This window comes from Mustela lutreola, chromosome 7 (genome assembly GCF_030435805.1).
Source record: "Mustela lutreola isolate mMusLut2 chromosome 7, mMusLut2.pri, whole genome shotgun sequence".
Taxonomy (NCBI): Eukaryota; Metazoa; Chordata; class Mammalia; order Carnivora; family Mustelidae; genus Mustela; species Mustela lutreola.
Genome location: NC_081296.1, coordinates 135,595,275 through 135,623,005, shown reverse-complemented (window position 1 = coordinate 135,623,005; position 27,731 = coordinate 135,595,275). Strand labels below are relative to the sequence as shown.

At 44.8% G+C, this 27,731-nt stretch overlaps 1 protein-coding gene across 5 annotated transcripts in view; it reads left to right on the top strand.

Moving 5' to 3' along the window:
• The window catches only part of ADCK1 (aarF domain containing kinase 1), a 122,524-nt gene that overhangs the window by 7,858 nt on the left and 86,935 nt on the right, over positions 1–27,731 (top strand). For 4 of the 5 annotated variants that reach the window (XM_059182682.1, XM_059182684.1, XM_059182685.1 and 1 more), the window contains exons 2-3: positions 1,032–1,177; positions 4,144–4,227. In XM_059182682.1, the coding sequence (XP_059038665.1) occupies positions 1,043–1,177; positions 4,144–4,227 (219 nt within the window). In that variant the 5' untranslated portion in view covers positions 1,032–1,042. The remainder of the gene's footprint in view (positions 1–1,031; positions 1,178–4,143; positions 4,228–27,731) is intronic. The other variant, XM_059182686.1, reaches the window with a different exon arrangement.

Below are 27,731 nucleotides of genomic sequence, written 5' to 3'. Positions count from 1 at the left end.
AGGGTGAGGAAGGCCATTAGAGAGCCCTGAGCCCGCTTGATCCCACTGACTGGGAGTACTTCTGGTTCAACAGACCAAATCAGCAGGTGGACATTGAATCCCTACTCTCGGAGTACTCTGCAGGACCGTGAGTCAGCGGAATAAGTCATGGCTTGTGCCTTCAAGGAGCTCACGATCTAGACAAGGGGCAGTTTACTCTAACTGAAATAAATATTTTGGAAATCAGCCAGACGTGGAGAGCTTATCTGGCTGATTCTGACCAGCTGCTGTTTTGGCCTCGGCTTGAGCACTTCTGACCCGGACACAGAAGGCAAATGATACCTGTGTGTGCACGGTGGTAAAGTAGTAGTTACAAGTAACAAGGGTTAGCATGCTCTGCCACATTCCCTATCTAAAACAGCATCTTCGTCTCATGCGTGTCATCTCTACTCTTACCCCCTTTCATTTTCTTCTCCGCACTTCATACCTGCTGCTGTTCTAATATGTCTGTGTGCTGCGGACCTGTCGTCCCATCTAGAGCAGAAGCACCACGAGGGCAAGAACTCTGTTTTGTTCCCTCTCCCCCCGTGCCTTGAATGGTATCTGGCACTGTGCAAGGAGTAATAACTTGGAGAGTTGACTTGTGCCCGATACTCTGCTAAGCGTTTTATATACACAATTTCATTTTATCCCAGTAACTTTTTTAAAAAAAGATTTTATTTGTTTATTTGACAGGCAGAGAGGCAGGCAGAGAGAGAGAGGAGGGGAAGCAGGCTCCCCTGCTGAACAGAGAGCCAGATGTGGGGCTCGATCCCAGGGCGCTGGGTTCATGACCCGAGCCGAAGGCAGAGGCTTCCGAGCCACCCAGGTGCCCCTCCCAATAACTTTTGACATAGGTATCATCCTGTGTTACAAGTGAGGAAACAGATGAGCAAGATTAAGAAAATGACCCAAGATCATATAATCTTTTAAGCAGCAGAGCCTGAATTTGAGCCCGGGTCTGACTAACTGTGGGATTCGGCTGTCCCTTGTTGTCTCCTTTCCTTCTGCAGGGTCTGGGAACATGGCCAGAAAGGCGCTCAAGCTTGCTTCATGGACTGGCGCGGCTCTGGCTGCCTCGGGCTTCTACCTTTACAGTAACAAGTACTTGGATCCTAATGACTTCGGTGCTGTCAGGGTGGGCCGAGCAGTTGCCACGGTAGGTTTTTCTCATTGTCAGGTGGCCGAGGGACTGCACTGTTACCCGCAGGTGTTCATACAGACAGCAGATGCGGAGGTACACGTGTAACACTCTTATGTGTGCCAAGCTTTGAGCAGGCATGGCCGTGTGCCCTTCTGTATCTCTATTCTCGAAGCCCACCCCCCCACACTGGGTTCTACCAAATCCTAGTAGAATGGAATTGCACACAGCCTCTGTTGTAAAGCCTTTACATTTTATTTATTTATTCATTTATTTATTTTAAAAAAGATTTTAGGGGCGCCTGGGTGGCTCGGTGGGTTAAGCCGCTGCCTTCGGCTCGGGTCATGATCTCAGGGTCCTGGGATCGAGTCCCGCATTGGGCTCTCTGCTCAGCGGGGAGCCTGCTTCCTCCTCTCTCTCTCTGCCTGCATGTGATCTCTGTCAAATAAGTAAATAAAATCTTAAAAAAAAAAAAAAAGATTTTATTTATTTTTTAAGAAACTTTTTTTTTTTAAAAGATTTTATTTATTTATTTGAGAGAGAGAGAGTGAGAGAGAGCATGAGAGGGGAGAAGGTCAGAGGGAGAAGCAGACTCCCCACAGAGCTGGGAGCCCCAGGACTTGATTCTAGAACTCTAGGATCATGACCTGAGCCTAAGGTAGTTGCTGAACCAACTGAGTCACCCAGGTACCCTTATTTATTTATTTGACAGGGAGAGAGAGAGATCACAAGTAGGCAGAGAGGCAGCCAGATGGGGGGGGGAATAGGGTCCCTACTGAGCAGAGAGCCCAATACGGGGCTTAATTCCAGGGCCCTGAGATCATGACCTGAGCCGAAGGCTGAGGCTTAACCCCCAGAGCCACCCAGCCGCCCAAGCCTTTACATTTTAGATTCTGTATCATATTTTAGCGACAGACCCGGGCCGGTACTCCTCAGCCAATGCATATGGAAAGGCTTGGCAGCTTTGATGAAATTCTATCAGGAAACCTGGTTTCTCTCCCGTGAGCTAGTGTGCATGGTTCCTGAGGCAGGGCTTGGACTCAGAGCATCTGGGCCTTGGAAGATTTTTGAGGATCCCCTGCAGCCCCCGAACTAACAGAGAATCTGAGTTGAATATTTTGCCATTAGAGGTTTTCTCTGTGGCCCAGGAGCATCCTTCCGCTGCGATCGTGGCCTCTTGATGCTGCTGAGAGCCACTCTCCCGGACATGCACGTGTAACTGCCTCACTGGTGGGCAGGGGGCCACAGGCCTCTGTGCTCTCTCTCTGCCTTTTGTCTGCTGCAGGATGAGCTCGTCCTTGCTTCTCCTTGGTGTGGATAGACTCTGAGGCACGCTCTGTTTGAGTTGTTGTCTGATTGTTTCCTTAATACCCAGTGTTGTGAAGTCTTCTCCTGAGCTAGTTATAGAACCCAGACGGACAAATAGATAAACAGGCCCCGGGATAGAAAATGATTCCCGAGTATTTACTGAGGGCCTTTTGGCAGCCCAGCATTGTCTTACGTGCTTTGAGAGGTAGAATGAACTGTCCCTCCTCGACCCAGCTTTGAAGGATCTTATGACTGAGGAGTGCTCACAGGAGTGGGTCAAAAAACAATCACTCTAAAACCATGGATCGGGTCAAGATGTGTGACTCAGGGCATCACTGCTAGGGGACTTCAGACACTGGAGTGAGACCTGTAGGCTGCGAGTCAGGATGAGTGCCCTAAGGGAAGCAGGCTTTAATGGATCCTTAGGGATTTGAATACAGTTAACCCTTGAACTACGTGGGGGTTAGGGTGTCAGTTCCCATGCAGTCAACTTTGGACTCCCCAGAACATTCAGGACCGTTAGCCTGCTGTTGACCAGAAGCCTTTCAGATACCATGAAGAGTTCGTTAACACATTGTTTGCATGTCGTATGTATCATATATATTCTTACAATAAAGTAAGCCAGAGAAAAGGGAAGGTTATTAAGAAAGTCATCAGGAAGAGAAAATACATTTACAGTACTGTACTTCAGTTTATCAGAAAAACCTCAAAGCCATGTGTAAGTGGACCCGTACAGTTCCAACCCATGTTCAAGGGCCAGCTGTAGCTGGGAATGAGGGAGGAAGGTATCTGCCAGTGCCTTACACACCAGTCACTAGGATGTGCCTTCTTTAAAGGCCAGGGCTCTGGTCTTGATTGGCCTTGTGCCTTGTTTAGTGACCAGCGCTTGTGGTTGGTGTTTAACACGTTTATGTTGAGTGGAGTAAAGCTTTGGGGGTGTAAACAAGGGGATAGACTTTTCTCGGTGGCTTCTAGGGACCTCAGTTGCTCAGTTCTAGAAGGGAAGGTTTGGCCTGGGTAGTCCTCCAGCTTCCTCCATGTCTGTGATATCTGGAAACCTGTGATTCTCTGATTCAGGACATGGGATATGGATATGGGAATGTGGATATGAGGACTTCTTCAGGGCTTTTGGCCAAGGGTCCCAGAATCAAAACTCAGGCTGTCAGTGCAACATAAATATAAAGCGATGTTTATTTATGATGCTAAGTTTATCCAACAGCATTCCTTTAGCTCGTCTCTACTGAGCATTTACCTTTGTGTCTGGCACAGTGAGATGGTGCTGGGGATACAGTGATGAACGGGAAGGACAAGGGTCCATGTTTGTAGAGCTGAAATTCTAGCAGAGAGCATAGTCCATATACAAAGAAACAAACGAGCAAGGTAATTTTGGGTATGATAATGTCATTATGATAAGTAATTGAGAGTTGCTGGCAGGTGGGGCAACCTTAGACTGGGCTCTCTGCAGAGGGGACATATGTGTAGAGCCCTGATTGTCAGGAAGAAGGCAGCCAGGCTAAGATCTGGGGGGCGGAGCATCTTAGGGGAGGGGTTGTCTACTTCTCTAGACATACTGCCTGTGTCAGGGGCATGCAGCTGCAGGATATTGGAGGGGTGGGGTGGTGAGGAGCAATATTTGATGCCCCAGGTGTTAAGCCTTTCTTTTCCTTGGTTCACAGACAGCTGTCATCAGTTACGACTATCTCACCTCCCTGAGGAGTGTCCCCTATGGTTCTGAGGAGTACTTGCAGCTTCGGTCCAAGGTAAGGAGCCCCGGGGACCCATGTGAGCCAGACCAGGACCGGGTAAGTCCTAAAGTAACTGCAGAGCTAGCAAGCGTCTTGTGTGCACCTGGGGGCCGGCAGGGGGCTGTGAGGGGATTGGCGCTGGGGGCTTGGGAGCAAGGAGGGGAGGACCGTCTCCTCATTGGAGTTGTTTTTGTACTGACAGGCTAGGCTGCCCAGCTGCCATCAAGCTGGATCCCATGGTACTGAGGTCATTAATTGACAAGGCACTGTTGGGAAGGCTGGTGTGTGTTTCTGGGGAGCACAAGGTGTCTGGGATGACTCAGGAGGGATGAAGGCTCTGTTCCTGAGATAACTCAGTTGGCTTCCAAAGTGCTTTGTCAGGCAAAATCCAATTGAAAGAGGTTAATTGCTTTCCTGTCCTCTCAGGGCTACACTGGGGCTCCTTGCTAGTCCTCTGAGTGGAGCCGTCCACCCCTCACCCTCTTTCCTCGCTTGGAATAGGTCGGTTGATTTTGATGCTACAGCTAGATGAGTTGGAGCATCAAGCAAGAAGGTGTCTTTTTTTGGATATAAGTTGAATTTGGGGTCAAGTGTAGATACTTTTGTTTCCTCCAAGGAGAGGTTTGGGATAGATCTGTGTATCTTTGCTCAGCCTGGAATGCCCTTGGCCCCTTAGAAAATTTCTAGTCATCCTTTTGGCCTCAGCTCAAATACCTCTCCTCTGTCATGTTTTCCTTCTCAATCATTCTTGGTGGATGGGATAATTAATTTTAAAATTTTTATTTAAACTTTTCATTATAGAAATTTCAACCATTAGCAAGAGTAGAGAGAAAAGTATAATGAACCCTTATGGAATTGTCATCCGGCTTCAGACATGATCAACATTTCGTCAGTCTTGTATTATCCATTTGCCCCTTTATTCATTTATGCATTTTTAATTCATTTATTTATTTTTGCTCAAATATTAAAAGCAAACTTCAGGCATCATATTTTATCTGTAAATGCTTCAGTCTGTATCTCTAATAAAGAAGTACCTTAAAAAAACTTCCAAGGGTGCCTGGTGGCTCAGTTGTTAAGTGTCTGCCTTCAGCTCGGGTCATGATCGGGATCCTGGGTTGAGCCCCGCAGCAGGGTCCCTTCCTGGAGGGAAGCCTGCTTCTCCCTCTCCCACTCTCGTGTTCCCTCTCTTGTCTCTCTTTGTCAAATAAATAAATATAATCTAAAAACAAAACCCCAAAAAACAAAAAAAAATTTCTGTACCATCATCATAACTAACAAAATTAATAATATTTCCTTAATAACTTCTAATAGCTAGTTTATACTCAAATATCCCTAATTCCAAAAATGTCTTTTTAAAGTTGGTGCATTACATTATGGACCCAAACGAGGACCATGCATTGCATTAGGAAACATCAACCAAAATCTTCTCAAATCTATAGTATTTCCCTTCCCTCCTATTTTTTGAGCTATTTTCTTGTTGAAGCAAGCTGATCATTTACCATGTAGAATGAGGCCCGTCTCATCCTCAAAGCATCATTTAATGGGAAGTAGATCCACATGGCATGCAATTCGTAGTATGTCACATTTGGACATGCAGAATGATCCTCCTGTCCTTGTGCCTCAGGCGCCCATTGTTCAGCCTGGAAGTGATCAGCATGTCCTATATGTCCTTCCGGAGACGTCTTCCCTCTGGAATGTAGTCAGACTTCTTTATTCCTACCACAGATGATAACTGCTTCCATGTTTTCCTTTCACTTTACACTATAGATTCTTTTAGGTCAGGGATGGGGGTCATCTTTTTTGTAGGCAGAAAACTGCCTCTAGTGATGATGCCTAGGACTGAGTTGATTTCATGTCTGTTTTAGGTTGCACCCAGCTAGGTCTTTCCTTGGGAGGGGATCTGGAAAGGGTGCAAGGTTTGCACGCCGAAAACCTGATTTATGCTCTGTCTTTGGGATGGTCATTTAGCCTTTGGAGCTACCATTCTCCTCGTCTGTAGACTACAGTTGACTCTGCCACATGTTGGGGATTACATAGATAATATCTGAGACTGTGTGTTGTGAAGTGTGAGTGTGAAGCAGGTATCAGTAATCAGTCAGATGTTGGGGCTCCTGGGTGGCTCGGTTGGTTTAGCACCTGCCTTCGATTGAGTCCCAAGTTGGGCTCCTTGATTAGTGGGAGGCCTGCTTCTCCCTCCCCCTCTGTCTGCTGTTCCCCCTGCTTGTACTCTCCCTCTCTGCCAAATAAATAAATAAAATCTTTACAAACATAATCAGTCCGATGTCTACCAAGAAGAATGCTCCGCGAGGACAGACACTTGTCTCCATGTCTGCAGCACCTACAGCGGTACCCAGGACACAGTAGGTCCTGAATAAAGAGGTTTGCTGAGCAAATGAATGGATGAAATGTTTGTGTCGCAAGATCTCACAGCCTGGGCTCTGAGACTCGGTGCTGTTCCCTGCCCCTCTTTCTCCATCTAACCAGTGCTACAGGCCTTAGAGCCAACCAGAGTGACATTCTACACAGAGGCGCAGGCCGGGCAGGAAGGCAAGCTCCCTGCAGAGCAGACAGGGGATGGGTGACATGCAGACAGTGGCCCCTCACGTGTAAGGCACCAGCAACCCCCGGGGAAGTTGACGGCTTTGGAGGATGCAGGAAGGAAAGTGCAGGCTGCTTTTTGACAGGAGGGTAGTTGACACAGATAACAGGGCTGGAGGCTGGTCCCCGGGACTTGTAGGGGACTGGGTAGGGGAGCTCGCTGGCACTGAAAAGCCAGGAGCAAATACTGCAGGAGTGTGTTCTTCCGTTGGAACACTTATCTCTTCTTGTCTTTGTGACTGATAAAGGAATGAGTGAAGGGTAAAACATAATTATCTCACTGTCAAGCCAGTGTCCCCAGGTCCCAGAGTATGCTAGAGCAAGAGACAGTGACTTAGAGAAGTGCTTTCAAGGTTGGTGCTTGGCCGCCTGGTGTGTCAGTGACTCAGCTTCACATTGCGGGGGATGGGAAACAAAGCCAAGGAGTGTTTTCTGGGGCCTCAGTGGCACTTTGCTGGGCAGCTGAGGGGGTGTGCTGAGGCCCCAGTACTTTGAAGAACCAGACTCTGGGTGTCCAGGCTGCTTATAACCAGAGGCGACAGGTGTGGACCAGCCTGTGCACAAGGCAAGAGGAAGTCACGGCCGGTACAGATGTCCGGATGGGGTTGGAGGAGGCAGGGCTGAGCTGATTCTGACCGAGGGATTCTGGTATCGTAGACATATGTTAATTTTTCAGCTCAAGAGCCACTCGCGTTTTGGGTAGTAGCATCTAAAACTTCCTTTGGGGATCCACCCATATCTTATGTACTCATTCCGGGGTTTGAGGGAGGGTCACCCCACCCTCAGCTCCAAGAGTGGGCACATGACTTAGGCTATCGATGGAGTTCATTCCTCTGGCCCTAGAGATTGATTCAGGGATGGGCACTTGAGCCAGTGTTGATTAGGACTTTTGGGGGTGTCCTGCATAAGACACTGCCTTTTCTGCTGCATTAGCTGCCAGTAAAGGGTATTGACTTAAAAGCTGCTGGCAGCCATCTTGCCACCATGAAGGGAAAGCCTGTCTGTGAATGGAGTATTGTAGAGAGGTGTCATTTGAGTCCCTAGATCTTGCTGAGCCTGAAGCCCCATTGGACTTTCCAGTTATATGTACCAGAAAATTCTTCTTTTGCTTCAAAGGATTTGAGATCAGTTTTCTGTTACTTGCAATCAAATGAATCCTGATACACTGGGTACCATTAGAGAAGCATGCTGGATCTTGAAGCTCAGTTAAGGTTTTGATAAATCACAGAAGGTCTAGTAATTTAAGGAAAGAAATGAAATCGAGAAATTCCAAGGCCTAAACAGGATGATGAGAGGTTTGCATGATGCTGAGTCGACTAGTAGGCTTTTGGTCTGCCAGGCTTCTGGTCTACCACCAAACACCTGTACTATCCTATCTGTAAAGTGGTGGCAGTGGCCTTTGCCCCAGCCGAATTGGTAGAACAGAGACGAGCAGCCTTGTTTAAATAAACACTGGGGATTATTTAATGCAGCCAGAGAGGAGATCCAGAGGCACAAGTTTTACCTCAATGACTCCTTATCATTTTAATGAACAAGTTAACGATTTTCTATTTTCCTTATTTCTACATTTGTTAATTGGAATTCTCATGTAAGGAAGAGCTGACCCTTCTCCTTCAGTTGTTTATTTAATTATTTTTATCAGTATGAACTCATGTAGATATTTATATTATTCTATGGGTTATAATCCAAAACCATCATTATTTTTATTGTTCAAATTATTCTAATTTTGGCCATTGGGAACTCCTTCAGGTTGATTTCTGTGTCCGTTCTTTTTTGAGCACTATCTTAACTTTCTTCTTTCTTTTTTTTTTAAAAATAGGATTTATTTATTCACTTTAGAGGGAGAGAGAGAGAGTGCAAGCAAGTGAATGGGTACACACATGGGAGAAGGGGCACAAGGAGAGGGAGAGGGAATCCTAAGCAGACTCCATGCCAAACGTGGAGCCCAGTGTGGGCTGTATCTCACAACCCTGAGATCACAACCTGAGCAGAAATTAAGAGTCCGACCCTCAACCAGCTGTGCCACTCAGGTGTCTCACTATCTTAATTTTCTAATCCCCAGACTCACTGTGTATTTTCCTTCCTGCAGCCCTGGAATCAATCACTTCTCCAAGGAGCCTTGGTTCTTTTTATTGGAAGAAGGTATTTAGAAACCAAGTTGTTGGCGCTAGATGTGCACATTGCTATGGGAGTGCCATTGTTTCTAGGCCCTCCCAGGAGACAAAGCAAGGAGATATATGTGTGTATACTCATATGCACACACACACCTATCTATGAAGAAACCATGAGTTCATAAGGATATCTCCAACTCCCATCTAATGTCACAGAATTTTAGCTCTCTCCCATTCCTTATGTATAACTTATTTCTCTATTTCTCTAACAGTGAGAAACCCACCTCTCTTTATCTATAGTATATTTACTTACTTGTTCAACTAGTATACCCCAAAATAGTTAAGACCCTTGAGGCATATAAGAGCAGAGGGAGTGGCCCATTCTGGGTGAGACCGAATAAGTTAAGGGGGTATTTGAGCTGGGTTTGGAAAGTGGGTGGGATTGAAATGTGTAACACTGGGGACAGGTGATTTTGGTTGAGGTTGATGGGTAAAATTTTGGGGATTGTCTATAAGAAACAGATTAGTTCAGTGTTACTAGGGACTAGGGTATGGGTGAGTGAAGGTAATACTGGCAAAGAGAATTAGAGCTAGGTCACAGAGGGACGAGAGGCCAAGGTTTATACCAGAGGTAGTAGGGAGCCATGGCAAGTTCTTGGGTGAAGTTTTGTTAAGCCTTCAGTGAATACGAATGCCCTGGTGTAAAGTCATCAGTCACTGAAAATTTTTTGAGCATCTACTCTCTTATACGATGAGCAGAAGCATGAGAGAGAGAAAGTGTGTCTAGGGAGGAAGGGAGAGAGAGAGAGACAGAGATCGCGGGTGCCTTTTCCTTTCTTAATCAGAATCTGAATATAGGAGGGTTCTCAACTGCTGCTGTGACCAGGAAGCTTTTGCGTTGAATCGCATTGCTTGTTTCTGAGTAGGTTGCGGGACTCCTATGGTGTCAGATGTGTCCGGTCAGCCGTATGTGTGTGCATCGTATCAGTCACACTAGTCCTTACTGCTTGGGCTTGAAGAGGTGGTGATTAATACTCTGCTTCTCCTTGTCTAAGAAGCAGAACCAAGGAGATGTAGGTGTCTGCCAAGAAGAACTGAGAATGTTAGCTGTATTACTGATAAATGCTGAGTTGGAGCTTGTGTCTCGGGCCTGTGAGCCAGTGGGCTTGTACTTCACTCCTGAATTTGCTAGACTTACCTACACAGTATAGATGTGGCAGAACAAGCTTTTCATGGGGATGGGGGGGGGGTGCTACCTATTAGGGCAGGAAGGAGTGGTGCACCAGCGTCCTGTGGAACTGTGCTGATCCCAAAAGGGAGATGAGAGGCAGCAGTGGGCTGAGCACGATAGGCTGAGCACGATCTGTTTCTTCTCACAAACTCACCAGTCTGATTGGTGACTCCTCCTCCCATAGGGAGCAAGAGGGAAGAGAGAGATCAGCAACATTACCCCTCTATGGGGCTCCCATAAAACAGAGATGGGAGGTTCACCTGCAGTACTCACGTGCACATGGGAAGCAGCGGCAATTTTGTTGTAAGAACTGTTTGTGCCCATTAAATTCTGGTGATGTTTATACCTGACCTTGTTTAGGGACATGGGCTACTTCGGGCTTGAGTATGTGTAACAATTTCAACATTTCTGAAATCTGTGTTTAGAGAGAAGGGTCGTCGATTGTCAACCTTTAGAACCATGGCATATGGTAGGGTGTTTTGGGGGAAAAGGATATTGATTAGAGGAGTAAAATAAGGGACTGAGGTGGGGTGATGACTCTTTTTATATTTATGCCATTGACCTTGAGAAACACCTCTTTGGCACCAGCTAGCTCAGGCTTCTAATGTACAGATGAAACTGGAGGTCTATAGGGGTGTTGGGATTTTTTTCTTTATAGATTTTATTTTATTTTTTAATTAATTATTTTATAATCTTTTATTGCTCCAGGGGTACAGGTCTGTGAATCGTCAGGCTTAGATATTTCACAGCACTCACCATATCACATACCCTCCCCAATGTCCATAACCCAACCACCCTCTCCTTACCCTCCCCCCAGCCACCCTCAGTTTGTTTTGTGAGATTAACAGTCTCCAATGATTTGTCTCCCTTTCGATCCCATCCTGTTTCATTTTTTTCCTTCCCTATCTGCCAAACCCTCCATCCTGTCTCTCAAATTTCTCATATAGGGCATATCATATGGTCATTGTCTTTCTCTGATTGACTTATTTCACTCAGTATAATACCCTCTAGTTCCATCCATGTTGTTGCAAATGGCAAGAATTCATTTCTTTGATGGCTGCATAGTATTCCATTGTGTATATATACCACATCTCTTTATCCATTCATCTGTTGATGGACATCTAGGTTCTTTCCATAGCTTGGCTATTGTGGACATCACTGCTATAAACATTCAGGTGCACGTGCCCCTTCAGATCCTACATTTGTATCTTTAGGGTAAATACCCAGTAGTGCAACTGCTGGGTCATAGGGTAGCTCTATTTTCAACTTTTTGAGGAACCTCCATGCTATTTTCCAGAGTGACTGCACCAGCTTGAATTCCCACCAATAGTGTAGGAGGATTCCCCTTTCTCCACATCCTCACTAACATCTGTTGTTTCCTGACTTGTTAATTTAAGCCATTCTGACAGGTGTGAGGTGTTACCTCAATGTGGTTTTGATTTGTATTACCCTGATGCTGAGTAATGTTGAACACTTTTTCATGTGTCTGTTGGCCATCTAGATGTCTTCTTTTCAGAAATGTCTGTTCATGTCCTCTGCCCATTTCTTGATTGGATTATTTGTTCTTTGGGTGTTGAGTTTGATAAGTTCTTAATAGATTTTTGGATACTAGCCCTTTATCTGATATGTCATTTGCAAATATTGTCTCCCATTCTGTCAGGTGTCTTTTGGTTTTGTTGACTGTTTCCTTTGCTATGCAGAAGCTTTTGATCTTGATGAAGTCCCAATAGTTCATTTAGGCCCTTGCTTCCCTTGCCTTTGGCGATGTTTCTAGGAAGAAGTTGCTGAAGCTGAGGTTGAAGAGGTTGCTGCCTATGTTCTCCTCAGGGATTTTGATGGATTCCTGTTTCACTTTGATGTCTTTTACCCATTTTGAGTCTATTTTTGTGTGTGGTGTAAGAAAATGGTCCAGTTTCATTTTTCTGCATTTGGCTGTCTAATTTTCCCAACACCACTTGCTGAAGAGACTGTCTTTTTTTTTTCATTGGACATTCTTTTCTGCTTTGTCAAAGATTAGTTGACCATAGAGGTGAGGGTCTATTTCTGGGCTCTCTATTCTGTTCCATTGATCTATGTATCTGTTTTTGTGCCGGTACCTACTGTCTTGATGATGACAACTTTGTAATAGAGCTCAAAGTCTGGAATTGTGATGCCACCAACTTTGGCTTTCTTTTTAAACTTTCCTCTGGCTATTCGAGGTCTTTCCTGGTTGCATATAAATCTTAGGATTATTTGTCCCATTTCTTTGAAAAAAATTGATGGTATTTTGGTAGAGATTGCATAAATGTGTGGATTGCTTTAGATAGCATAGACATTTTCACAATATTTGTTCTTCCAATCCATGACCATGGAATGTTTTTCCATTTCTTTGTGTCTTCCTCAATTTCTTTCATGAGTATTTTATAGTTTTCTGAGTACAGATTCTTTGTCTCCTTGGTTAGGTTTATTCCTAGGTATCTTCTGGATTTGTGTGTCATTGTAAATGGGGTTGACTCCTTAATTTCTCTTTCTTCTGTCTTGTTGGTGTAAAGAAATGCATCTGATTTCTGTGCATTGATTTTATATCTTGACACTGTACTAAATTCCTGTATGAGTTCTAGCAGTTTTGGAGTGGAGTCTTTGGGTTTTCCACAGAAAGTATCATATCATCTGTAAAGAGTGAGACTTTGACTTCTTCTTTGCTGGTTCAGATAGCTTTTCTATCTTTTTGTTGTCTGATTGCTGAGGCTAGAACTTCTAGTTCTATGTTGAATAGCAATGGTGACAGTGGACATCCCTGCCACGTTCCTGACCTTAGGGGAAAGATTTCACTGTGGGTTTTTCATAGGTGGCTTTGATGATATTGAGGTATGTACCCTCTATGCCTACACTTTGAAGAGTTTTGATCAGGAAGGGATGCTGTCCTTTGTCAAATGCTTTTTCAGCATCTATTGAGAATATCATATGGTTCTTGTTCTTTCTTTCTTTTATTAATGTATTGTATCACTTTGATTGATTTGCAGGTGTTGAACCAACCTTGTAGCCCAGGAATAAATCCCATTTGGTCGTGGGGAATAATCCTTTGAATATACTGTTGCATCCTATTTGCTAGTATTTTGGTGAGAATTTTCGCGTCTGTATTCATCAAGGATATTGGTCTATAATTCTCTTTTTTGTTGTGGTCTTTGTCTGGTTTTGGGATCAAGGTAATGCTGGCCTCATAAAATGAGTTTGGAAGTTTTCCTTCCATTTCTATTTTTTGGAAGTGTTTCAGAAGAATAAGTATTAATTCTACTTTCAATGTTTGGTAGAATTCCCCTGGGAAGTTGTCTGGCTCTGGGCACTTGTTTGTTGGGAGATTTTTGATGACTGCTTCAATCTCCTTACTGGTTATGGGTCTGTTCAGGTTTTCTATTTCTTCCTGGTTCAGTTTTGGTAGTTTTTAGTCTCTGGGAATACATCTATTTATTCCAGATTGTCAAATTTGCTGGCAAATAGTTGCTCATAATATGTTTTTATAATTGTTTGTATTTCTTTGGTGTTGGTTGTGATCTCTCTTGTTTCATTCATGATTTTATTTGGGTCCTTTCTCTTTTCTTTTTGATAAGTCTGGCCAGGGTTTTATCAGTCTTATTAATTCTTTCAAAGAACCAGCTCCCAATTTCATTGATCTGTTCTACTGTTCTTTTGGTTTCCATTTCATTGATTTCTGCTCTAATCTTAATTATTTCTCTTCTGTTGGGTTTAGGTTTTCTTTGCTGTTCTTTCTTCAGCTCCTTTAGGTGTAGGGTTAGGTTGTGTATTTGAGACCTTTTCTTGTTTCTTGAGAAAGGCTTGTATGGCTATATACTTTCCTCTCAGGACCGCCTTTGCTGGGTTCCACAGATTTTGAACAGTTGTGTTTTCATTATCATTTGTTCCCATGAATTTTTTTCAGTTCTTCTTTAATTTCCTGGTTGACCACTCATTCTTTAGTAGGATGCTCTTTAGCCTCCATGTATTTGAATTCTTTCCAACTTTCTTCTTGTGATTGAGTTCTAATTTAAAAGCATTGAGGTCTGACAATATGCAGTGAATGACCCCAATGTTTTGGTAGTGGTTGAGACCTGATTTGTGACCCAGGATGTGATCTGTTCTGGAGAATGTTCCATGTGCACTAGAGAAGAATGTGTATTCTGTTGCTTTGGGATGAAATGTTCTGAATACATCTGTGACGTCCATCTGGTCTAGTGTGTCATTTAAGGCTTTTATTTCCTTGTTGATCTTTTGCTTGGATGGTCTCCCCATTTCAGTGATGGGGGTGTTAAAGTCCTCTACTATTATTGTACTATTGACAATGTGTTTCTTTGATTTTGTTATTAATTGTTTTATATAGTTGGCTGCTCCCATGTTAGGGACATAGATATTTAAAATTGTTAGATCTTCTTGTTGAACAGACCCTTTGAGTATGATATAGTGTCCTTCCTCATCTCTTTTTATAGTCTTTGATTTAAAACCCAATTTATTGATATAAAGATTGTTACCTCAGCTTTCTTTTGATGTCCATTAGCATGGTAAATGGTTTTCCACCCCCTCACTTTAAATCTGGGGGCTCTTTGGGTCTAAAATGAGTTTCTTGGGGTGGCTGGGTGGCTCAGTGAGTTTAGCCTCTGCCTTTGGCTCAGGTCATGATCTCAGGGTCCTGGGATCAAGCCCTGCATCAGACTCTCTGCTCAGCAAGGAGCCTGCTTCCCCCTCTCTCTGCCTGCCTTTCTGACTGCTTGTGATCGCTGTCTGTCAAATAAATAAATTAAATCTTAAAAAAAAATAGAATGAGTTTCTTGTAGACAACATATTGATGGGTCTTATTTTTTTTATCCATTCTGATACCCTGTGTGTTTTGATTGGGGCATTTAGCCCATTTACATTCAGGGTAAGTATTGAAAGATATTAATTTAGTTCCATTGTATTGCCTGTACGGTGACTGTTATTGTATATTTTTTCTGTTCCTTTCTGGTCTACTACTTTTAGGCTCTCTCTTTGCTTAGAGGACCCCTTTCAATATTTCCTGTCAGTCTGGTTTAGTATTTACAAATTCTTTTAGTTTTTGTTTGTCCTGGAAGCTTTTTTATCTCTCCTAGTTTCAATGATAGCTGAGGTGGATATAGTATTCTTGGCTGCATGTTTTTCTCATTTAGTGCTCTGAATATATCATGCCAGTTCTTTCTGGCCTGCCAGGTCTATGTGGTTAAGTTTGCTGCAAATCTAATATTTTTACCATCGTATGTTACAGACTTCTTTTCCTGAGCTGCTTTCAGAATTTTCTCTTTGTCACTAAGACTTGTAAGTTTTACTATTAGATGATGGGGTGTGGACCTATTTTTATTGATTTTGAGGGGTGTTCTCTGTAATTCTCTCTCAGATACCTTCTGCCCCTCTCTCTCTTTTTCTTCTGGAATCTTAATTATTCTAATATTGTTTTGTCTTATGGTATCACTTATTTCTCAAATTCTCCCCTCATGGTCCAGTAGTTGTTTGTCTCTCTTTAGCTCACCTTCTTTATTCTCTGTCATTTGGTCTTCTGTATCACTAATTCTCTCTTCTGCCTCATTTATCCTAGCAGTAAGAGCCTCCATTTTATTTTTAAATCTTTTTTTTTTTTTAATTTATTTATTTGAGACAGAGACAGTGAGAAAGAGCATGAGTGAGGAGAAAGTCAAAGGGAGAAGCAGACTCCCCATGGAGCTGGGCACCTGATGCGGGACTCGATCCCGGGATTCTGGGATCATGACCTGAGCCGAAGGCAGTCGTCCAAACAACTGAACCACCCAGGCGTCCCAAGAGCCTCCATTTTTAATTGCACCTCATTAATAGCTTTTTTGATTTCAGCTTTGTTAGATTTTAGTTCTTTCATTTCTCCAGGAAGAGATTTTATTTCTCTAGAAAGGGTTTCTCTAGTATCTTCCTGACCTTTTTTGAGCCTAGCTATCACCTTGAGAATCATCATTCTGAACTCTAGTTCTGACATATTACCAATGTCCATATTGATTAGATCTCCAGCCATTGGTACTGCCTCTTGTTCTTTTTTTTGTGGTGAGTTTGTTTTTCTGCCTTGTCATTTTATCCAGATAAGAATATATGAATGAGAGAATAATATAGTAAAAATGTGTCAAGGATCCCAGAAAAATGTATGCTAACCAAATCATAAGAGACCCAAAACCAGGGGTAGAAGGAAGGGGGAATAAAGAATAAAAAGTGTGTATATATATATCTATATCTGTATCTATATATATATCTATATATAATTGTATATAGATATATATATATAATTAGACTGGTGAATAGAACAGAGCCACACACTTGATTTTGGATGTATTTTGGTCTGTTAGAAGAAAATGTCTTCCAAAATTTTAAAGAAATTATATATATATATATATATATATATATATATAATATACATATATTATGTATGTATATATATAAGAGTAAACACAATGAAGGAATAGAATTTGGCTGTAAACATGAAAATTTAAGAAGATTTTTAAAAAGATATTGATAAGATAAGAAGTTAGTTGAAAAAAAAAGAGAATGTGATCAGGCTGGAGAGTAGAATGCTAGATTTAGGGTATGTTTTGGTCTGTTAGAAGAAACTGTATCCCAAAATTTTAAAGAAAGAAAAACTTAAATGTATATAAAAAATATGGTTAAATACAATGAAGGGATAGAATATGACTATAAAATTGAGAATTAGAAAAAATTTTTTAAAAAAGATATTGATAAGATAAAATAGTTAAAATAGGTTAAAATAGGAAAGAAAAAACATTAAATAAAATAGGAAAAGGGAAAGAAAATAAAATTTAAAAACGTAACCTTGAAAGTCTAAAGAATTATTGGAAAAAAGCCATGAATTCTATGTGTTGTGTTCCCCAGCTCTGGAGTTCCAGAGTTCTCATTGATTGATGAACTTGGTCTTGGCTGGATGTTCTTGGTTATCTTCTTGGGGAGGGGCCTGTTGCAGTCATTCTCAAATGTGTTTGCCCAAGATGGAATTACACTACCCTTGCCAGGGGCCAGGCTAAGTAATCTGCTCGGGTTTGCTCTGGGAGCTTTTGTTCCCTGAATGCTTTCTGCAGAGCTTTGGAGGACAGGAATGAAGATGGCGGCCCCCTAATCTCTGCCCTGGAGGATCTGAGAGCTCGGGGCCCCAGTCCTCAGTGCGCTCTCAGAGATAAGCAGCCAATCCCTCCTGTCTCCCTGGTCTCCGTCTGCGCTCTGTGTTCACCTGGCCTGTGACCGAGCATTTCTATTTCTGGCTGGGGGCCCCATTTGGAGTCTCCAAACCCAGCAGATTCCTGCTGTGTGTTCCTGCGCCACTTGTCCTGGAGGAGGAAGGAGGGAGTTTCTCTGGTTCAGCCACTTGTGGGGTCTCTGCTCAGAGAGCAGTGGCCTGACTGTGCCTTGGATCATGGTTTAAGGTAACCACGATCTGAAAGCTCACTCCTTGGCTCCGTCTGTAGTCGGCTTTCCCGCTCCAATACCTGGGGGCTCTGCCACACTCAGGCACCCTCGGTCTTTCTGTGACCCTGTGGGAACTGAGACCACACTGTCCCCGCAAGGGCTCCACCCCTGCTTAGCCTCTGGAGTTATGTCCCTCAGTAAAGCAGACTTCTAAGAGTTCTATTTTTGTGCTCCATTGCTCTACCACTTGCCATGAGCTGGCCCCTTTCCCCCGCGGTCTATCTTCCTGTTGTTTCAGATTCACTTCTCCCCAAGTCCTACCTTTCAGAAGGTGGTTGATTTTCTGTTCCTAGAATTACTGCTCCTCTTCTCTTCTATCTCCTGTTGAGTTTGTAGGTGTTTGGAATGGTTTGATAACTATCTAGCTGAACTCCTGGGCCTTGATGTCATTTCAGTCTCCTACTCCACGGCCATCTTGGCCTCCTTTTTAAGTAGTCTCCATGCCCAGTGTGGAGCCAAATGCAGGGCTTTAACTCACAGCCCTGAGATTGAGACCTGAGTGGAGATTGAGAGTTGGGTGCTTAACTGACTGAGCCACCCAGATATCCCAAGCCTCCTGCAGTTTTGTGGCAGATCTTGGACTTGGACTTTGACATCTAGATCTTCCCTGATGGGTTGCTTCTCCCCTGAGTCCATCCATGCTGGTGTGAGCCTTGAGGCTGTTGTCCTGCTGGTATGGGTTCGAGAAACACGAGAGGAGGAAGGGCAATAGAATCCCCTTCTAGGAAACATCTTTTTTTTTTTTTTTTTTTTTAAAGATTTTATTTATTTATTTATATGACATGGAGAGAGAGTGAGTGCATATGCAGGGGGAGCGGCAGGCAGAGGGAGATAGAGAAGTAGGCCCCCTATCGAGCAGAGACCCCAACATGGGGCTCAACATGGGGCTTGATCCCAGGACCTTGGGATCATGACCTGAGCTGAAGCCAGATGCTTCACCAACTGAGCCACCAGGGAATTCCTTTTTATATTTAATCAACCAACCAGAGAGTTAATCCAACAAAGATTTAGGATTTGCATTTCCCAGTGGGGGGAAGTATGGACCCGCCAAAGGAACTGGTGGATGCTAGCTCTTTGCTTTGGGAAGGGGTTTCAACCCTTAAGCTACTGAACAACTGGCAGTTTTGAGGATAACCATGCCACCTGCTTAGTGAAGGTGTGCTAAATCAAGAAGCACTGTAAGGTTCTTGTTGCCCATTAAGAGGAACTGTAGCTATGTGTGGCTCTTCAGGAATATTTTCTGAAACCTGGGGACTGTCCTGGCCACACCACAGCATGTCTTCACTGTTCTTCCACCCATCCGTTATTTTAACAAACTTTAACTGAGCCTGCTCTGTGCCAGGTCTTGCGTGAGGCCCAGCCTCAGAGGATATGAAGGGAAATAAGACTTGACCCCTGCCCTCCAGCTGCTACAGTCCAGCAGGGGGAAGCAGGTGTGAAATCACCCATTGCAGAAGGATCGATTTGTCTTCATTCCAGCTCTGGCTCCTGACAGCAGCTGACTCCCAGCCAAGAAGTGGGGGCTGAGTGGGTGGGAGGGGGGCAGGAGCCTTGCACGGGAGGGGCTCCTAACCCAGCATGGAGGGTGATGGTGGGGTGAGTACCTGGGAAGGCCTCCTCTCTTATGGTTAGACCTAATTGTGCTGCCCTTCCTTTGCATGTGCACCATCTGTCAACCCAGTGTGCAAGCTTTTGGGTGAGTTTTCATGCACCCTGTCCCTCAGGCCCCCTTTTGCTGCTTTCCCTTCTCATCCCAGAACATTTTGTCTGAAAGTATTGTGCACAGGAGCAAAGGAGAGAAATGGAATCCTTGCTGTCTTGGTGACTGGCTTTCTTGGAGTTTGCAGTAATTTTTGCAGGAGCATGAGCTGCATTTAATGTGTTCTGCTTGGGTCACGTAAGGACCAGGCCTGTGGAAAAGGGAGACAGAGAGCCTGCAATGGCACCCAGGGCTTCCTTTTTAGCTTTGTACCCAAACCCTTTTGAGCACTGTGTTGCAAACCTGCACAACTTTGCATGTTGGCCCTGATTTGGGGTGAGTTCTGGAGGAGTACCAACTTGGGCCTTAGTGTGGTCTGGGGAGAGACTTGGTGGGACTGCTTCCATCCATGGGGACCCTGGAGGAAAATGGCGTCACTTGGGCATCGCCCGGGAGATTGTGCTCTGTGTGCAGTGGATTGTCTGTGTTCCCAAGCAGGCCATGCACCTGTCACGTTGTCTTCTTTTCTTTTTTTTGTTTTAAGATTTTATTTATTTATTTGTCAGAGAGAGAAAGAGAGTGAGAGAGCACAAGCAAGCAGAGAGGCAGGCAGCGGCAAAGAGAGAGAAGCAGGCTCCCCACTGAGCAAGGAACCCAGTGTAGGACTCGATCCCAGGACCCTGGGATCATGACCTGAGCCGAAGGTAGCTGTTTAACTGTCTGAGCCACCCAGGCGTCCCTCATGTTGTCTTCTTGGTTGTTCTAGATGTATCAGTGACCTATGGACCGGCATATCCTTGTATTTAGAAAAAAAGCAACAACATAAAATTTTAAAAAAGGTGAAATACATAAGATATAAAGAAACATATAAGAAATAATTTAGCGATCACTCTTCTTTTGCACTGTATCTGAAATAATCCCTTACCCATACAATTGTAGCCACTGGGGTACTTCCCTGATTCCAACTTTTCTCCTGCAAAATCAGAAGCAAGCACTGTCTTGAGTTCATTAGTTATCATTCCCATGTACTTCTTGGAAACCACCTATTCATGTATTTGTATGCTATTTTTTATCCTGTTGACTTTTTCCTTTACTTGGTTTTGTTCTAAGCAAGATTGCAGGCTTGATAGATTAGCTATCTTTTTTGGGGGGGACTGCATATGCAAATAAGTGTCCTGGGTGGGGGTGTCCCTGGGTGGCTCAGGCATTAAGCGTCTGACTCTGGCTCAGGTCATGATCCCAGGGTTCTGGGATCAAGTCCCTTATCGGGCTCCCTCCTCAGCAGGAAGCCTGCTTCCCCCTCTCCCAATCCCTCTACTTGTGTTCCCTTTCGAGCTGTGTCTCTCTTTGTCAAAAAAAATAAATAAAACCTAAAAAAAAAAAAAAAAAAAAAAAAGGAAGTGTCCAGGTACCACTGGAAATCGCCTCTCCTACCATCTTTTTGCACACCATCACCGGGACCGGGTCGCCCCGGGGAGAAACAAGACTTTACCAACAGATTGCAGATGCTGGGCTGAACTCTGGCTTGTGCCCACCATTACTGTGGTCTTTCCCCTACTGGGTTTGGCCATTCTCTTTCTAGCTCTTCTCCTCTCCTAGCTCACTGTGTGTATTTCCTGGGGCTGTTTTGGACTTGCAGTTGCCTGATGAGATGGTATTTGCAGTTGCTCAGAAGCAGTGATCTCTTTCCAGAGGCCACAGATGAAATGAAACCAAAAGCCTTGTGTTTCTGGTGATGGGAGGCCAAAGCCATGTGCTAGGCATCCCTCCATACTGGTCAGTGCAAATACCGCCTTAGTTCCATGTTTGCATGTATCTGTAGCTTTCTTGTCTACCCAGGCTGCCTGGACACACAAGGCTGGCTTCTTGCTGCCACAGAGCCACTCTCCAACTGTTCCCACTACCTGGTTCCTGTGGGGTGGGTGGAGGAGGCCAGTGAGTACTGCTCCCCAGACTTGATGCTGTGTTGAGGGTTAGCCTCCACCTAAGGGAGCAGGAGCTGGAGAAGTGCCAGCGGGAGACACTGTCCTTGCCCATCTCAGACTCCATCCGGACTAACCATGGCTGGGCTTCTCTCTGCTTTATTGCTTTTCCCACTGAAAACCCCCCCACAGTTTCCTTTCCTGCCCTGGATTGGGTGCTTCCACCACGTCCTCGTTGTTTCTCCCTCTGCTGAACGCGGTACCGAGAAGTGGGGTAATGCTACGTGATGAGGGATGGCATAAGCTTGAACTTCCTTACCTCTAAGGTGGTTTTCTACTGCAGTGGGTTACCAAGGATGGCAGGGAAATCTATCTGGAAGGGCAGCTTTCCAGAAACAGAAGAGATTCTGGCTGGCTCTCACGGAGGTGGGAATGGCTCTCAGAGGATCAGTGACACCTGAGGACCTTATAAAATGCAGGTCCCTAGACTCTATACTCCAAAGTTCTGTTTTCAGTGATTCTGGTTTGAGGCCTGGGAAACCTTACTTTTAATGAGTTCTTCAGGCGGGATTCGGAGGCTAAGAACACGTGGCCGAAAAGCATGGGACAGGCACAGCACTAAGTGTTCTCTCTGTATTATCTCCTTTAACTTAATGACAATCTGAGGTATCTACCCCCATTTTACAGACGAAGAAATGGAAGCACAGATTAAGTGATTTGTCCAAGGGTCTACGGCTAGTAAGCAGGTGTATTAGCTTCCTGTAATCTCTGTAAGAAATCATCACAAATTGGGTGCCAATGGCAACAGAAATGTATTGTCTCACAGTTCTGGAGACCAGAGGTCCAGAATCAAGGTGCCAGTGAGGCCATGCTGCTTGTGGTGGCTTCAGACATTCCTGGTGGCTGTGTCATTCCAGTCTCTGTCTCTGTCTTTTCTTGCTTGGAAGGATAGTTGTCCTGGGGTTTAGGGCCTATCTGGGCAATCCAGAGTGATCTCATCTCAAGATTCTTAACTTAGTTCCATGTACAGAGATCCTTTATTCCAAATAAGGTCACAGTCTCAAGTCTAGTGGGGTTAAGACAAGGGCATACCTTTTTGGGTGCCGCCATTCAACCCACTACAGGGTCTTTGATTTAATTGCAAATCAGGTGGCTCCCGAGCCCTTGTCTATAACTGGGTGCCTCCTGGCTCTGTCACCTGGACTGGATGAACTTCTAGGGCTCCTCTAGGCCAGCAGCCGAGGCATGGATTTCCTTGCTGTACAAGGGAGTTTGAGCATTTGTTAAGCCATGACAAATCAGAGTTTTCCTGGCCCTCTCTCCCACCCCCTCAGCCCTCTGCCATCTCTCCTGAAACCCTTTGGGATGTTTGTCCCTGACTCCACAATTCCCACACCTTCCTGTGCTCAGGAGGTGAGGCCACAGGGGCTGTGAGGCCCAACTCATACTGGCTTGGGTGGGATGCACTTCTCCTGCCTCAGTGTCCATGTCTCCAAAATGGGACTCACTGGAACAGCAGGGGTAGATGGAAAGCCATGATATAACTAATAAACTCGGTGGAAGGCAGTCTGCAGCCATAAGGTTGATGGAGATGCTTGTTAACCGCACTAATAATCTAATAGCCTGTTCTTGATTTCCCGCTTCTCACCGCTTGGCCCCAAGCAGCTATTTTCTACCAAATTAAAATCCACTCAGCTCCCTTCCTGTCCCTGAATAAAACTACCCTCAAAGCTCTTGCCTGTTACGGCAAGACTTTTTAATAGACTTTTCCTTGTAGAACCGTAAGACATATGTCCAATTAGCAGAATAACTTCACTTAAATATACAGATAAACTGTTGACTAGTAATGGCGGGACATCTGTGAGGCTAATTTCAGGCAACGTGGTTCAGGGACTGGGGCAGTGCCCCTCCCCCACCCTGAATCCTCATGGCCCACACTCTGTAGGATGAAGAGGGATGTCTCTGTGCTTTGCCTGGTCACCCCGCAGAGTGCCTAAGCCACTCACTATTCATACAAATTCAAGCAAAGTTTTTATTTTTATTTCTTAAAGAGAGAGAGAAAGAACACATGTGTGTGCATGAGCTTGGGGGGGAGGGTCAAATGGAGAGAGAGAGAGAATCTTAAGCAGGCTCCATGGAGCTTGACTGGGACTCCATCCTATGATCCTGAGATCATGACCTGAGCCAGTGTCAAGAGTTGGATGCTCTGGGGCACCTGGCTGGCTCAGTCGGTTAAGCCTCTGACTCTTGAGTTTGGCTCAGGTCATGATCTCAGGGTGCTGGGATGGAGCTGTCTTGGGGCTGCATGCTCAGTGGGTAGTCTGCTTGAGATTCTCTCCCTCTACTTCTCTCTCTATCCCTCCCCTGCTCTCTCTCTTTCTTTCTCTCTCTAAAATAAATCTAAAAAAAAAAAAAGGAATCGGATGCTCAATCCACTAAGCCATCCATGTGCTCCAATTGTGTAGCAAATTTTAATTGAGCACCTGCTATCGGCCAGGCACTGTACCAGGTGCTGGGTCTATGGCAGTCTATTCTTGAGGGGTAAGAGATAATTAACAATCAGTGGAACTCCCGAGAACATCTTTTTCAGGAGGGCAGGTGTGTGTCTTCCCTGCTTGCTCACCCTCAGCACTTAGAACAGGGCTTGGCACACAGTGGGCTCTTTTTAGTGAATCAGTGAGACAGGCAAATGAGATAATGTCAGCTGTTGCTGAGTGCCCTGAGAGGGAGAAACTGGTCATAGGATAAAAAGTGATTAAAGCAGGGCTGGGGAAGGGCTCTCTGATGTGGGGTTTTGTAGCTGAAACTGAGAAGTGATGAAAAAATGTCATGGGGGAAGAGCTGGGAGAATTCTGTTAGCAGATGAGGCAGGGCTGTATAATTTACAGGACTCAGTACAAAATGAAACTGTTGGGTACTGGCTGGGGTTGGGGACATCAGTCTCCTCTTCCTGTGGCCCTACAGCCCCAAGCCACAGTCGCTGGGAAGCTCCCAAGAGGTTGCAGCCTCGGTGCTGGGATGTGCTCAGGATCTGGATTGGGGGCGGGGGAGGGGTCCCTGCTGAGTCTCCTGTTGAAGCTGATGCTAGTCTAGAATAGGGAGGGTTACCACCTGACCTATGTATGACTCTGCCCTGCCTGGGCTTGCACTCAGGCCCCCAGGGCAATGGAGGGCAGTGGCAGAATGCAGATCTCTCCCACCAGTGTGATCTGATTGCTACTCTGGGTAGAGAGCAGCCTGGCTGGGGGTGAAGGTAGGGAGACTGGGTAGAGCCTGGGTTCTGGGGGTAGAGTGGGCAGTGGGCAGCTGAGAACTCACTGGGGACGTAGGGCTGTGCATGAGCCAAATCCCCCGGGGCATGCTCCTTTGTCTCATCTGGCTTCCTTTGCAAAACATAAATTAAAAGATAAAATTAAGAATTTCGAGGCAAGTGACTGTATTAGTTTCCTATTGCTGCTATAACAAACTGACCACAAACTTCGTGGCTTAAAATACTGACTGATTCATTAAATTCTAGAGGTCAGAAGTTGAATTGCTTCTCACTGGACTGAAATGAATGTGTCAGCAGGGCTGTGTGTTCCTTCTGGAGACTCTAGAGGGAGAGCTCACGTCCTGGTGTTTTCCACCTGCATTCCTTGGTTCATGGCACCCATTCTCCACCTTCAAAGTTGGTAACATCTGGCCAAGTCCTTCTCATGCTGTCAGCCCTCTGGTTCTTTTCTGGTTCTCTCTTCCACACAAAAGAACCCTTAAAATTACACTGGGCCCACCTAATAATCTGAGATCAAATCTTGATCACAAGATCTCAAGATTAGCAACCTTAATTTCATCTGCATCCCGAGTTCCCCTTTGTCACATGGGGTAACATTGTCCCATGTTTCAGGAATTAGGGTGTAGACATCTTTTCTGGGGAGCAGGCATTATTCTGTCTTTCACATTAAACTGCAAGCATGGGGCCCTTCCAAGAGTGGGCCCAGTGTGCCCTGGGAAGAAGAAATATCAAGCCTAAGGGCCCTGAGATGGGAATGAGCCTGTTTTATTCAAGGCCCTGAATGGAGGACAGTAGGATGGAGTAAAGTGATTGACAGAACATGTGGTGCAAAGTGAGGCAGGAGAGGTTGACTTGGGCCAAGAACACAGGGCTCCTAGGCCACACAGTGAAGGGTTAAGAACAGCAGGCTAGGATCTGTCTTTGAATCTTTAAAAATAAAAAAAAAAATCTATTTAAAAATTCAGATGAATTAAAAATTAGACAGAAAATATGATGAACTCTGGCACTAGATCTAAAATATGTTACTATAGAGGCACCCGGGTGGCTCAGTCAGTTAAGCATCCTACTCTTGATCTCAGTTCAGGTTTTGATCTCAGGGTCATGAATTCAAGCCCCACGCTGGGTTCCATGCTGGCTCCCCACTCTGGGAGTGGAGCCTACTTAAAAAAAGTCTAAAAAAATATGGTGCTATCATTCTTTCATTTTCTTTTTCTGCTGAAGAGTTTTAAAGTGTTTCTTTTTTTCTGCTGAAGAGTTTTAAAGAGTTTCTAAGTATTCCCATCATTATGACAATGAATGAAATCAGCAAGAATTCTTTCATTTTTTAAAATTTATTATTATTTTTTTTAGAGAGGGAGGGGTGGCGGGTGGGGCAGAGGGAGAGGGAGAGAGAGAATCTTCAGCAGACTCCACGTCCAGTGTGGAGCCCAACATGGGGCTGGATCTCATGACCCTGAGATTGTGTCCTGAGCTGAAACCAAGAGTTGGATGCTTAACTGACCGAACCACGCAGGCACCCCTAAGAATTCTTTAATTTCGTCTAATTCCTATATGTGTTATGCTGTTATCCCCCAAATGCCCCTCCCATTGACCCTCATGGTGCACCTGAACTTTGTGCCTGTTCCCTCTTTCTGAGGTTAGAGTGAGGCTTCCTTTCCTGTATCTTTGAGGATTTTGTTTTCTCTTCCTTACTACCGGTCCCCAAGGTCTCCAGACTGTGAGGAAATGAAGAGGACTCCTGTCCCCCACCCAAGGCATGGCCTGAGCAGGGATGGCGGAGGGAGGGGAAGCAGGCTGGCTGGATATGTTATTCTGCTTGTGGCCGAACATTTGTTTTTCTTGTCTGTAATTGCCATTCCAGAAATGCCCTCGCTCTTCTAGCCACAGAGCAACTGTTGAGAACAAATTAATTATGCATCTTCTCAGTGTGTGTGATTAAGGGGCAGATGGAGGGAAGGGTTCTCTTCAGTTTTTCTGGCAACTAGGTTCCCAAATGGATGCTTTCCAGACCAAAGAGTGCATGTCCTGGGCTCCTATGGGCATCTGGATTTGTCTGTGTGGTGGCAGGCTTGCTCACTGGCAGGCAGACTTACAAGTTGCCAGTAATAATATTATTAATCCCTTAAATTTGCAGCATATTCACTGTTTGCTGAGGGCTTGCACACTCACATCAGCTCATTTGTTGGGATTTCAGGGATGCTAGAATAACTTTCTTCGCTTAATACCCCCTAAATCATTGCTGATGCTTGTAATTCCACCATTAGAGATTAATTCCTTTGGCCTAAAACTGTTTCCTATTAAAATGTAAGTATCCTTGGCAGCTGTGATGCATGTTTTATTCATTAAGCCTTCTCAGCCACTAGCAGCTGCCCTCCCCAAATGCCCCCTCCTACAACTTTCTTTTTAGGATGGCCTTCTCTGAAACAGAACCTATATTTGGAACCTATCTCTTTCCATAGAATGCTGCTCTCAGTTTCTGAGGCTGGAAAAACAGGTAAAGAAACTCCTGCCAAGGTGACAATGACAGATAATTTCGTGTTTTATCATGTTGAGGGCATATTTGCATTTTAACTGGAAATTTCTGGAAACACAGTGCTTAATGCAAAGGAAAGGGTACCTCTTCATCCTATCATATTGTCCTATGATGGCTTTGGATCCCCCCTTTATCAGGCTGTGTTAGAAAAGCAGAGGAAAGGTGCCTGGCAGGACGCATTGAGAGCAGATCATTCTGTGTAACGCAGATCAGGCATTGGCTTGGAGCATTGTTCATCCCAAGATGGGAGAAAGAAGTAGATTTGGCCACATGTAACCTAATGTCCATTTTGCAGAAGGAAGATCGAGGCGTAGGGACAGCGGTCTCGTTGCAATGGGGCTAGAATGAGGGTTTTGACTTTAGAGCCCCAGTAACACAGTTGTGGATTTTGAGAGTCAGAAGACCCCTTAGGAACAGTCTAGCTCTGGGAAAGCAAACACATTTCATCCGCTGACTTCATTCGGTAGGTAGCATTTGTCTGACACAGGGTAGAGCATACACATGTCTTCACCTGGGCTCAGTGACTGTCTGCTGTCGTTGATCAGTAACGTCTGGTGTGTGCTAATAGAGGGGAGACACGTACGCCCCCCATCCCCGCCTTGCTATTGCTGCTTCTGGCTTATCTCTCATTTTCCAGGTAGGCCAGCTGAGGTCCAGAAAGCTGGGAGGATTCATTCA